This window comes from Camponotus floridanus, unplaced genomic scaffold (genome assembly GCF_003227725.1).
Source record: "Camponotus floridanus strain SB8 unplaced genomic scaffold, Cflo_v7.5 scaffold68, whole genome shotgun sequence".
In the NCBI taxonomy this organism is placed as follows: Eukaryota; Metazoa; Arthropoda; class Insecta; order Hymenoptera; family Formicidae; genus Camponotus; species Camponotus floridanus.
This window is the reverse complement of record NW_020229836.1, coordinates 523484-536564: the sequence shown is the minus strand read 5'-3', so window position 1 is coordinate 536564 and position 13081 is coordinate 523484. Positions and strand designations below refer to the sequence as shown.

The window sequence follows — 13081 nt, the reverse complement described above, 5'->3', positions numbered from 1 at the left end:
TAATGTTTCTTATAGCAAAGGAGTATGCAAAATTAAGATATAAAATAAAAATTATCCAACAAAAACATAAAGTCACGGAAGCATCTTTATTTCTCATCTTCAATTGCAATGATTTTTCTAAATGCATTAAAGAATTTTTTTATTCATCAAGTCAAAAACATTATTTGTATGATGTTAAAAATTAATGCGTATCTCTCTCTTTATATTGATTTCTGCCAGTGTAAAGCCATCGGAAATAACACTATCTGCATACAGTTCATTGGTTATTTCAATTATTGACTGTTCCATTAACGTGGGAGATTGACAAAGCTTTGTTTTCATCAATTTAATCAAATGTCTACAATAGCTCTGTTCATTCTAATAACAGAATAAGCCTCATTTCACACAATCCTTTTGTGTTAAAAGCTTTCACCTTATTATAGGCGCGATAGCATATTTGACGCCCTTTACGGACACCTACCGTCAGGAACTCCTGGCAATCTGGTACAATGCTCTCGGCAGCGATGTACCTCATACTCCAGGCAGTAAACCGGTATTGACACTCGGCAATCAGATGGAGATACGAAATTGGCACGTTAACGGTTTGCCGAGGGATGCCCTATCTGTCGAAAACGCGGTTCTCGTGATGAATTCAAAACGATGGCCTCTTTTCATCGACCCTCACGCACAGGCGAATAAATGGATACGCAATATGGTGAGTATTACATTGTGAAAACACACAATGAAAATCTTTTTTAATATTATCTGCCTGTTCTATATTCTACAATAAATTTTATGCACCTGTTGACAAGAAACTTTTGTAATGAAATACAGCGTAAAACTAAAACTCGGTTAAATTATGATGTATGTATTTTAAATAGAATTATAATAACTGTATAAAATCATAACAATTTATATGATGATATTATTATTATTATAATGAAAATTTATTATGGAAATATTTTATTATATTTGCATCAATTTTCTCTTTACTCAATAATGTAATAATGTTTGAAATGTATTGAATTTATCTGACTCTTAAAAATGTTTATATGTTATGTACATATTTATATAATGCAGAAATATATCATACGATACTACATATAATATGTTACAACTTTTTAAAGCTATAGAAGAACATAAATACAAAATACTAGGAAAAATTTGAAATTATATATAATTAATTTTATATTTGTTAGTTAATATAAATTAAATAGTTAATAATTTATAATTAAATAATTGTTACATTGACTTTTTTCAGTTATTGTTTATAATTTAATAATATTTTTTTCCTATTTTCTCCTAATCGATTAAATTACTTTTTATTTCAGCATAAGCCAAATGGACTTGTAATAGCAAAAATAACAGATAAGAACCTTTTACGTGTCATTGAAAATTCTGTGCGATTCGGGAAACCATGTTTAATCGAAAATGTCGGTACCGAACTGGAGACTACCCTAGATCCGATTTTTACGCGTTCATTATTTAAGCATGCCGGACAATTGAGTATCAAAATTGGTGAAAATATCATACCTTACAATTTCGATTTTCGTCTTTATCTAACTACGAGATTGTCAAATCCGCATTATATTCCGGAAATAATGATGAAAGTACTAATAGTCAATTTTGCGCTCACTGTTAGGTAAGATTCTAATTCTTTTAATAGAAAAAATCTATGTGAATAATTTACATATGCTAATAATTAATAGTATGCGGACTTTGTCAATCAATTAAATTCTTTATACAAATATCTTGTCAATTTTATACATATGATATTATAAAATGATGAAACATTCTTACTAATTACATATTATTTCGCAATAAAAATAATTATCTAATTATATTTAATAGTAATTATATGCAATAAGAATTTCAATCATTATTTATTTTAATATGTGCGATCATCTTTTTCTCTCTTAAATTTTGTTATTTCAGAAAATTTATCATTCTATTTTATAAATATCACTAAATGTAATTAATATAAGATTGAATAATCAATGTAGTTTTTAAATAAATCAAAAATGATAAATTAAAGTTGACTTAATCTTATTTGATAAAAAAGGAAACTTCCAACTATCCCGACATCAATTGATTATATTATGAATTGCGATATTACAGTTGTATCTAATCCCATGTATATATGTTACAGTAATCTTATCGATCAGATGCTATCTCTAGTCACGATACAAGAACGTCCTGATCTCGAGCAAGAAAGAAACACGATTATTGTATCATGTGCTGAAATGAAACGGGATCTAGAAGCAATTGAAGAGAAAATTCTTCACAAACTTGCAATATCTAAAAAATCGATAGTTGATGACATTGACCTGATTCTTACCTTGGAAGCCTCCAAAACCAAAAGCGAAAAAATCAAGGTCAAATATTAAAAGAATTTCTAGAGTGTTCTAAAATATATACTTAGTATAAATTAATTTAATTTATACTAAGTATGTATTTATAGATTAATAATCTAACAATAAGTATGTAATTTATAAATTAATTTAATTTAGATAAAATCTCAATACTAAAATAAGATATAAAATAAATTCCATACAGATATTTAATCCGTTAAAAATAACGAGATAAAAACCATTTAATATTAAAAGTACAATTAAAAACTTCTCTTTATATAAATTTATCAAAGATATAAATTTTGTGATTTTTTAACATAGATAAAGATGGAGACTGCCGAACTTACGCAAACAAATATCGATTTAACAAGATCATTGTACATGCCAGTAGCAAATCGGGCACAAATATTGTTTTTTTGTATCGTTGATCTTCAGCATATCGATATCATGTATCAATATTCTCTAGAATGGTTCATTGTTATATTTAACAACAGTATATCAAATACCGAAAGAAGTGGTAAGTATTTTTCGTATTCTAATATTCAGTCGCATTTTAATTTTCATTAATTCAAACTTATCTGATATATAAGTTTAAAAAATATATTAGTTAAAAAGATTATATAAACTTGAATTTGTGTTTATATAAATAGACGTTTATATAATATTTCTCTTAAATTTAAAGCTCTTTAAAAAATCAGACAGTAGGATCGATACGCTAATATCAGTATTAATTAGTATTAATTAAAATTCTAAAATATTTTGAATATTTAAAGTAAAATATTTTACGCTTTTTAATTTACTGTAATTTATACAAAAAATTTATGTAAAAAATTTCGCAGAAAATATTAATAAACGAATCTCAAACATCAACGAGAACTTCACATACACGCTCTTTTCGAACGTATGTCGTAGTTTATTTGAAAGACACAAATTGCATTTTGGCTTTCTTCTCTGTGCACGTATTCTCTTGGACAATAAAAAAATCGATCCGAAAGAGTGGCGACATTTTCTTACTACGGTCGCACCAAAATGGGTAAAACATGAAGCGAATTTATAGCTATAGTGTAAAACTATATACATTAATTTTATATATTTTAGTTAATAAAAATTTACTTCATCGAGCAAATAATTATTGCATTAATTTTAGAGAAATACAAATATAATATCTAATTTATTCAAAACATTTTAAAATATAATCATACATATGTACAAATATTAATATACTAACGTATATTATAACGATACTGTAAAAGTACGTAATATATAAATTTAAAAGTTTATTTGTATAAAATAAATCTTGGAAATTATATAGAAATTAGATCTAAAACTATTGTTATTATAAAGTATTATTCTATTTTTATATATTTAGCATCATTTTGACATATAAATCAAGCACGAAAAATCTATCAAATGTGAAATAGAATTAAATTTACTATAATGTATCTTTATTTAAAGTAAAAGATTTAGAATAAATTTGTTTTGTTAATTTTTAATTGTTTCTGCTAAAATTTAAAACAAATAGCTAAAAATGGTCTTCAATGTGTGTAAATAAAAAATATTTATCACGTTGACACATTATCGATATATATGCAAAGTTTTTCCTTCTCTTTAGGAATTGTCAAATCCCGCACCAGAATGGATTACCCCAAGATGCTGGAGAGAAATTCAAGCTTTAGAGAGGCTTCCAAAGTTTGACAAATTCGTGACATCTTTCCAGTTATCTTTAATCCAATTTAAAAATATATTTGATACTCAAGAAGCGCATTTGTAAGTAGATTATCTTTCTTCATATTCATAAATTCATATTATATAACGATCAGGGTGTTACACTAATCTAGAAATAATTATATCAATTTGAATAGGGATAAAAAGGAGGAAGGAAAATTATACATTAAATATTAATATAAAATTATTTATTCTCTTTCCCTCTTTCTCTCTCTCTCTCCCTCCCCTTCTCTCTCTCTCTCTCTCTCTCTCTCTCTCTCTCTCTCTAATTACATATTTTATATTTTAATTTATTAATGAAAAAGTAAGAAATGTTATTTTTTTTTATTTTTTGTATTTTCTATAATCTCTTCAAAGAAAAGATATAAAAAAATTTATACCATATTAAAAATTAAAAATTTTTTACTCTATAGTTTGCAAAATGATTAAAACAAAGATTACTTTCATTTAAAATACAATTTTGCTCTACTTAGAGCACTGTTTCCCGAGCCATGGAACACGAAGCTCAACGATTTTGAAAAGTTGCTAATACTCAAGTGTCTACGGCCTGATAAGCTTATTAATGCTATACAAATCTACGTGATGAAATCGATTGGTCGGCAATTTGTTGAACCACAGATAGCGGAATTGTCGACGATTTATAAGGAGTCATCCAATAGCACGCCGATTGTCTTTATCTTATCACCCGGTACAGATCCGGCTACAGAATTATATAAATTTGCCGACAAACTAAAGATGGGCAGAAAATTGTATTCGATATCTCTTGGCCAGGGTCAAGGGCTCAGAGCGCAGGCTATGCTGAAACAATCAACGGAGATAGGCACTTGGGTCTTTTTTCAAGTTAGAAAATCTTTCGATAACTAAATAAAATAAATACAATTATTCTACAAAAAGCATTAATACATAAAAATAAATATTTATCTATTTAATATTTGTACTTATTACATATTATATATTGCATATATTATATTACACATTAAAATTAAAATAATATGAAAATACTATTAAAACTTATTTTATTTATTTTGCAAGTACAGGAATATGTAAATCTCGTAATCAGCATATAATAATATATTCAAAATATCTAAGCTTCTTGTATAATATGAAAATTTGATCTTTTTTATGCGACAAAATAAAATGTAATGATAAAGAAAAAATGTCTCATTTTGATAATATATGAAACAGAAGAATCAGAGAAATAATTTATTGCGCTGCATAATGTGCTCATATTATAATGATAAAGAGAAAACAGGAGATAGCAAAATTTTACATTCAACGAAATAACTGAATTATTATTAATAACTGAATTTATTATTATATATTACACGTGAAATTAATATTATAGCAGAGACAATATTACTTGTTCTGAATTATTTAAGAATTAATTATTCATTAACGATAATTAATAACGCTATTTCCTCAATTCTCTAATATGCAATTTTTTATGACATGTCCGGAATTTCCGGATATCCAATATATCCGCTATTTTTTTTAAATTTTTAAACATCTTCAAATAATGTCTTTTTCATATAAAATATGGCACCAATTGAAAATATTAAAAAATATGTGTATATATAAAAATAATGCTGTAATATTATATATGCAAAAAGATTAATTTAACAATGTTATTAAATGACTACCAAAATGTATATTAAACGATTATATAAAAAAATAAAAACATATTTGATGTATATGTATAAAAAATAAATATTAATTTAATAATAATAGTTCATTTTATTAATTTAATGATAATATAAACTTTTCTCTTTTTACAGAATTGTCACTTGGCACCAAGTTGGATGCCACAACTCGAATCTCTCGTTGAAACATTATTACAGGAAAATATTCACCGAGATTTTCGATTGTGGTTGACATCCTCACCCTCTCTCAATTTTCCCGTCAATATTCTTCAAAACAGCAGCAAAATGACGATAGAACTACCGCGAGGTATAAAGGTATCAATATTACATCGTCATTTTTGTGTAAAACTTCAAAATACACTTTTTAGATAGAATTACTTTATTTTTACTTTTAGTTAAAAAAATATTTGTAAATACATTAAAAACACGACATTTTTCATGTTTGTAACTTTGAGCATTAAAAATATAAAAAAATCATTATTTTACAACAATATAAAAAAATAAAAGCATGTTCTCATATTATATGTTGACATTATTGTAGAGTTTCCTTTATTTTTGTCCGTGTTTTTAACATAGGCAAATATGCTCTGTGCATATCTGACACAAGTGACAGAAATGGAAGAGCTTCTGCAATCCGATCATCCAAAAGCTTCGCTATTCAAGTGGCTTATATTCTCGCTTTGCATGTTCCATTCCGTACTTCTCGAGAGACGAAAATTTGGTTCCCTTGGCTTCAATGTATCCTACGAATTTACAAGCGGAGATTTAGCTATATGCTTGTCGCAATTACACATGTTTCTTATGGAATATGATACTTTACCCTTTAAGGTAAAATATCGATAAAATAAGCAGAGAAGCAGAGCTCAAAGCATTCGTATTTCAATCATTTTCTGTTTCTTCGCAAAAGTATTGCGGAACTAATATAAAAAAGAAAGAAATGATGCTTTCATATTTTCACTCGTAAATATAAAATCGGTATATTAAATACGTGACTTCATATATTACAATATTTAAAAAATTTAACTTTAAATATTATTGCAATTTTTTACATAATATTATACTGAATAAAATATCTTGACATTACACTTGCAATATATAATTTATACAATAATTTATACAAATAAAAAAAATTTCAAGAAATTTTAAAAAATTTAAAAATTAGAAACTTTTTCTTCTTCGATATCTTGGAGAGAATTTAATTTATATGTTAAATAAATAAATTTTTTTCCTTTTAAATAATGGTTCGAACATAAAAAAGATTCTCAAATATACTGCTGGACATATTAATTATGGTGGACGAATAACAGACGATTGGGATCACCGATGTGTTCTGACACTTCTTGAAGATTACTATAATGCCAATGTGCTCTCCCCAGATTATCAATTTGACGAACAAAATATTTATCATCAGGTATATATACGACATATACTCGTACATATATTCAAATGACAAATATATTTTAAAATATACTTGTAATGTAAATTAAGAACCTATAAGTTTTAAACTATGATGATTCTTGAAAAAATTAAAATATCTTTTAACATAAATAATCTGACAAAAGGAATATAATAAATATTTAATTTCTTCTTTCTTATTTAAAAATTTATTGATTTTTTGAAGTTAATAAGTTTGAAATTTAGATCATCAGCAGTAAAAGACTAATTTATTCCTTTTTACATATTTTCAAAATTTATACTATATAGCTTCTCACAATATAAAAGCATTTATAAGAAACTATTATTAATCATGTTTTTATCTTCTTATCATAATCTCATCTATTACTTTTTACATATAAAGCTACCAGTTGCAGCGTTATTTGACGATTATCTAGAGTATATAAAGGGTCTTCCTTTAAACGACAACCCGTCACTGTTTGGCATGCATTCAAACGCCGATATAACATGCGCTCAAGCAGAAACGTATATCTGTCTCGCAACTTTGTTAAGCATTCAGCCCAGAGAACTCGATATTGCAGCTGCAAGTAGCGAGGAAATAACAATTCAAATAATCAACGATATGTTTGCCACGATGCCCGAACTATTTGATTTAATCACAATGCAAGAGAGGTATTGAACATCATTATCCGGATATCTAAAATTTTATATTTTAATATGGTTTTAAAGTGAAACTTCTTTATAACTTAAAATAACAAACTTTTCTGATTTTTATTTTCCAATACATAAAATATATATATGTTTTTATATAATTTCTAAAATATGTAGCAAAGACTTATTACCTCGTAACATATATTTTATTTTCTAATATATTTTCATATATATTATTATAAAGAAACAAAGAGAAACAAAATTCCGAAATGTTTTTAAAATCATAACACATACATGAATAAATTAATATTAAAGAAATAGAATTTTCTAAATATAATAAATTGAATTACAGATATCCTATATCATACGAAGAATCTTTTAATACCATATTACTGCAAGAAGCCAAACGATACAATGACTTACTTGAAATCGTGCAATCAATGTTGCAAAATCTTTTGAAAGCTTTAAAAGGCTCAATCATTATGTCAGAACAACTCGAAATGATGGCTATTAGTCTTGTTAACAATAAAATACCCCCGAATTGGCAAAGTTATCCTTCTCTAAAATCTTTAGGTAGAAAAATAGGTTAATTATAAATTTAATAATTTATTATAATTTTTACTTCATCTACAGTTATATTAAATATATTTTATTATTTTTATTAGCCGCGTGGTTCATTGATTTAAAAGACAGGATTAAATTTATAAGTGATTGGCGAGATCATGGTATACCGTCTGCATTTTGGATATCAGGTTTCTATTTTCCTCAAGCCTTTTTAACTGGCACATTACAAAACTTCGCGCGGAAACACATAGTATCTATTGACACGATCGATTTTAGTTACAAAGTACGTCTACAGTCTGTAATTAATCGATTAATTAGTCAACATGACGTGACACACAATATATAATAATTACAGTAAAATAGAGATTAATGATAATTCAATGTTCTTTAAGCTTTTGGAGAAATTTATTCAATATAAATAGTAATCAAATAAAATGTTACCTTTACATCTATACACATAAATTCTAATTTACAATACTAATATTATGCATATGTTTAAATTAATTATTAAATTATTATGCATATGTTTAAATTAATTATTAACAATTATTAACTTGTAACTAATTAATTTGATTAAATTTAAGATTTAAATCAATATTATTTCTCAAGAAATTATTTTAAATCGTATCTCTTTTAAAAATCAATGTGTTATACGCAATGCTACATGTTACAGGTTTTAATTTCTAAGCCAAAACAAAAACCATCGGATGGTTGTATTATTTATGGTCTTTTCTTAGAAGGTTGTCGATGGAATGGAAATTATCTCATAGAATCTTTACCAAAGGAATTATTCACTGGTTAAATATTTTAATAATCTCTTATCATATAGATACATTAATATTTTACATTAATATATGAAATTTTACTAAACAAATTATTAAGCTTAAAAAATATAAGTATTAATATAATTTAATTAAATATAATTTTGTTTTTCAAAGCTTTTTGTATTATTTATATATTTATTAAGTATATTACAAATTATTTAACTGCGCTGTGGACTCTATTCAGATAATATATAATAGTATCTGTTATTCCAGATATGCCACCAATCCTTCTGTTACCAGAAATTAATCATATAATTCCATCGCATGGTATTTATATATGTCCTGTATATAAAACTATCGAGCGCTCTGGAACTTTAACAACAACGGGACATTCCACAAACTTCATTCTAGCAATGGAAATTCCTGCTGATAAACCACAATCGCACTGGATAAAAAGAGGAGTGGCATTGATATGTGCCTTAGACTATTAACATTTCTCTGTCCCTATATGTCATATAATTTATGACTTGTGATATGACGAAAAATAAAGCATATGTTATTGATTTTGTAATCAATAAATGTATCAAATAAATTTTTATTGTCAAATAGTATTTCATAGTATTTCAGATAAAACATAGGGAGGAAACATTTCAAATATTGTTATTATTCTCTCTATTCAGAAATATGCAATATACATACAAGCTTCAATTAAATTTATAATTACTTCATAAATCACTAAGTAATTATAAATTTGCTCTCCATACATTATTACAACTAGTAGCTAATAATAGTAATACTATCAGATAATTATATGCATGTAATTAAATGTACAGTATACATAAATCATAGCAGTTTACTTTCTGTTAATATCTTATCAAAAAATTATTGACATTTTAATATTTAATTATTTTAATATATTATATGTATAATATAAAAACGAAAGTGCATAATATAAATGCGTAAGAATAATATAAATGGCAAGAAATAATATTTTTTTTTCTATATTTCTTTTTATTAGATTTTTAATTTTTATTATTTTCAGTAGACTTTTAATTTTTTAGAAATAATTTTAAAGACAATAATATCAACATAAAACATTTGTCGACTTTAAAAATAGCTTAATTAATTCTTGCATTTATTTGTCATTCTCGTATAATTTGGGATCCTTGCGATTACATCGTTCATATTCTGCAATAGACCATTTATATACCACAGCTGACATTATAAAACCTAAAACGAAAAACATACAATCGAGAATAATCACTACAAAAGAGAATAAAATATGTAATTTCATTCAATAAAATTCAGTTCAATAAAATATATAAATATCATTCTATTATATAAATTCAGTAAATTAAAATAATGATAAAAATAAAACTTAAAATTCTAAACATATCAAACATTATAAAATAATATTGGTTCATAAAATGTTAAAAGTTATTTTCATTATAGAAAATGATGAAGAAATTATTAAAATAGAATAATCGAATTTTATAGAGTAAGTTTTCATGAATTCTTTTTTTAATTTATTATTCTTCTTTTCTTTTCTATTTGTAGAAATAAATATTACAATTATAAGAAAAAGAAAAGCGAAAGCAGAGAAAAATCTGTACGTAATTTATATTCTAGAGGTACATACTGTAAAATAGTGATTTATAAAAGTACTCTTAAAAATTAAAGAACAGTTTTAATAGAAAAAGAATAAAATTTCTATTTCGAAATATATGAAATATGATAATACAAAATATCTTCTTATTATCCTCAACAAAAATGATGCAATAAATATATTTATCTACAATCTTTTCAATTTATGATTTTTTCGATAGCAACAATGATTTAAATTTTAAAATATAGGGATTTCAAAGATTATATATTATTATTTAAATGCTAAAAGTTTTATTAATATATTGTTTACAGAAAAATGATTAAATGTGTTACATAAAGCTTTAAAGCTCTCAATTATAAATCCGGAAATTAAAATAAATATTAAATATATTTATATATTAGTATTTCTCAATCTTGACGTGAATTATAGATAGTTTAAAAAACGAGAAAACTGACAAAAAAAATATATATTGCTACAAATAAATGTGACGTCATAAAGAACAATTATATTGATTTTATAAATTGACTTTTGTTGTGTCTATAACAAACATCCCAGCGTATTTCCGCCGATCAAATGCGTGCTTTTATCGTGCACCTTTTTTGCTTATCTCGTATTATATTACGCACCAATGCATGTATAAAAATCAAAAATAAATACTCATACATTGTTTGATATCATATTGATATTTATAACGACAGATTATTTTATTTATTACATAATATAAAATTAAAATTTTGGTACATGAATGCTATTTTTTGATCAATTTCATCTCTGATACTAATATAATTAAACATTTTTAACATTGCAGTTTTATAGAAACAATAATATGTGCAATATTAATATAAAATTACTGTGGAAGTTATTTGAATATCCGATCAATCTTTATTCATCTTAAAATAAATCTTCACAAAATTGACTACTATTACATTAAACGGCTTCTAAGAATAAACGTACACATGTGCGAGAAAAATTTCGTAATAGATTCATCTTTGTCTAATAGTTGAATTTTTCGCTAAGTTACAGAGTTATATAAAATTTTTGATACATTTGCATATCATTTATATCTATGAATGAACATGCTAAAAGATTGAATTATGTACACACACTATCAGCTGATTTCGGTGGCCTACTTTTAACGCGCTGCAATCTCAGCGGCGATTTTATTAGAGAATCCGGATTTCAACATAAAATCTACTTATTTTTAACTTATCTTACTTTCTTTTGCATTTAAAATATTATATATATAAATATATATATATATATATATATATATATATATATACACATACTTAAAATATATATACATAAAATATCATTAATATTATTTTAATTTTAGAAAAAAATTAAAAGTAAAGAGATTGAGTAAATTTAGCTAATTAAAAGATACTGATTAAAAGCGAGGGATTAAACAAGATATTTTAATAATAAACATCGATATATTTGAAATTATATGGAAGATAAGACAAATCATTAAAAATATGTTAATATATAAACAATAAAATAATAGAAAAAAATAATAAAAGCATTACATAATCTCTTCATTTACATATATTATATTGCGCAATGTATATATTTATATGCAACAAAAAATAAAAATCTCTTTGAACAGCTTACGTAATTAATGATTCGGTTTCAAAAAAATTAATAAATTATAGAATTGATAAAGAAGATAACATTATGTTTTCGTGTTTCTTCTATTTTTTATTAGCTTTTCATATTATATTTTATTAGCTTTTCATTTAGCTTTATAAATATATACCTGGAAGCATTGTCGGGAGTGCACATATTGCTCTATTTATCAAATTAGGTATTCCATGCGTCACTGATTTTGCCCAAGCCCGTTGCTCCATGGGTGATAAACCATAATACACAACTCTACGAATCCGAATTGGTAAATTGCCGAACTGCAAACCCATTTTGCATGAATCACAATAAAACAGATCAAGAAATTATAAATTATCTCTGACTTTTAATTTCTTGCTGTCATTACCTTCTATAACATTTATTTTATTTTGTCAAAAAAAAAACAATTGCAAATTGAACATATCGTAAATCGTAAAGCGCATTTAATTGAAAATTAAAACATCATTAAAATTCATTCAACTATTATCAAAAGATAATATCGGAAAAGTTAGACCTAAGAGTCCTAAGAGTATAATGATATGGAAGAAATCTCTTATGCCATCATGGGATGATATATATCAAATCCTGGATTTCCAACAAAAGGTTATGCATATTAACGCACAATTTTACTATCTTCTTATAGGAAATATTGAAATGATTCTAAGAAATTAAAATATGTCTCGATGAAATCGAGAAATGAACTGATCTATCGATCTTACTTCCTAATTTTTTTATGCTGAAGAATGAAGAATTAATTCAAATTGACCTTATTTTATATTTTTA

The 13081-nt window shown here is 25.0% G+C and overlaps 2 protein-coding genes across 2 annotated transcripts in view; one reads left to right on the top strand and one right to left on the bottom strand.

Moving 5' to 3' along the window:
* Positions 1-9605, top strand: part of LOC105258587 (dynein heavy chain 1, axonemal) — an 87031-nt gene extending 77426 nt beyond the window's left edge. The window contains exons 46-60 of the mRNA XM_025413539.1: positions 423-694; positions 1311-1621; positions 2129-2354; positions 2652-2847; positions 3170-3363; positions 3943-4097; positions 4529-4895; positions 5831-6010; positions 6272-6523; positions 6954-7106; positions 7494-7762; positions 8094-8314; positions 8407-8588; positions 8979-9102; positions 9343-9605. Of these exons, the coding sequence (XP_025269324.1) occupies positions 423-694; positions 1311-1621; positions 2129-2354; positions 2652-2847; positions 3170-3363; positions 3943-4097; positions 4529-4895; positions 5831-6010; positions 6272-6523; positions 6954-7106; positions 7494-7762; positions 8094-8314; positions 8407-8588; positions 8979-9102; positions 9343-9560 (3320 nt within the window). The 3' untranslated portion in view covers positions 9561-9605. The remainder of the gene's footprint in view (positions 1-422; positions 695-1310; positions 1622-2128; positions 2355-2651; positions 2848-3169; positions 3364-3942; positions 4098-4528; positions 4896-5830; positions 6011-6271; positions 6524-6953; positions 7107-7493; positions 7763-8093; positions 8315-8406; positions 8589-8978; positions 9103-9342) is intronic.
* Positions 9606-10170: 565 nt separating this feature from the next.
* Positions 10171-12599, bottom strand: LOC105258556 (cytochrome b-c1 complex subunit 8). Its single transcript, XM_011269882.2, has 2 exons — positions 12435-12599; positions 10171-10299 (listed from the first exon to the last, which is right to left on the bottom strand). Exons 1-2 carry the CDS (start codon positions 12589-12591, stop codon positions 10205-10207), a joined length of 252 nt encoding a protein of 83 aa, XP_011268184.1. The 5' UTR covers positions 12592-12599; the 3' UTR covers positions 10171-10204.
* Positions 12600-13081: the final 482 nt, after the last annotated feature.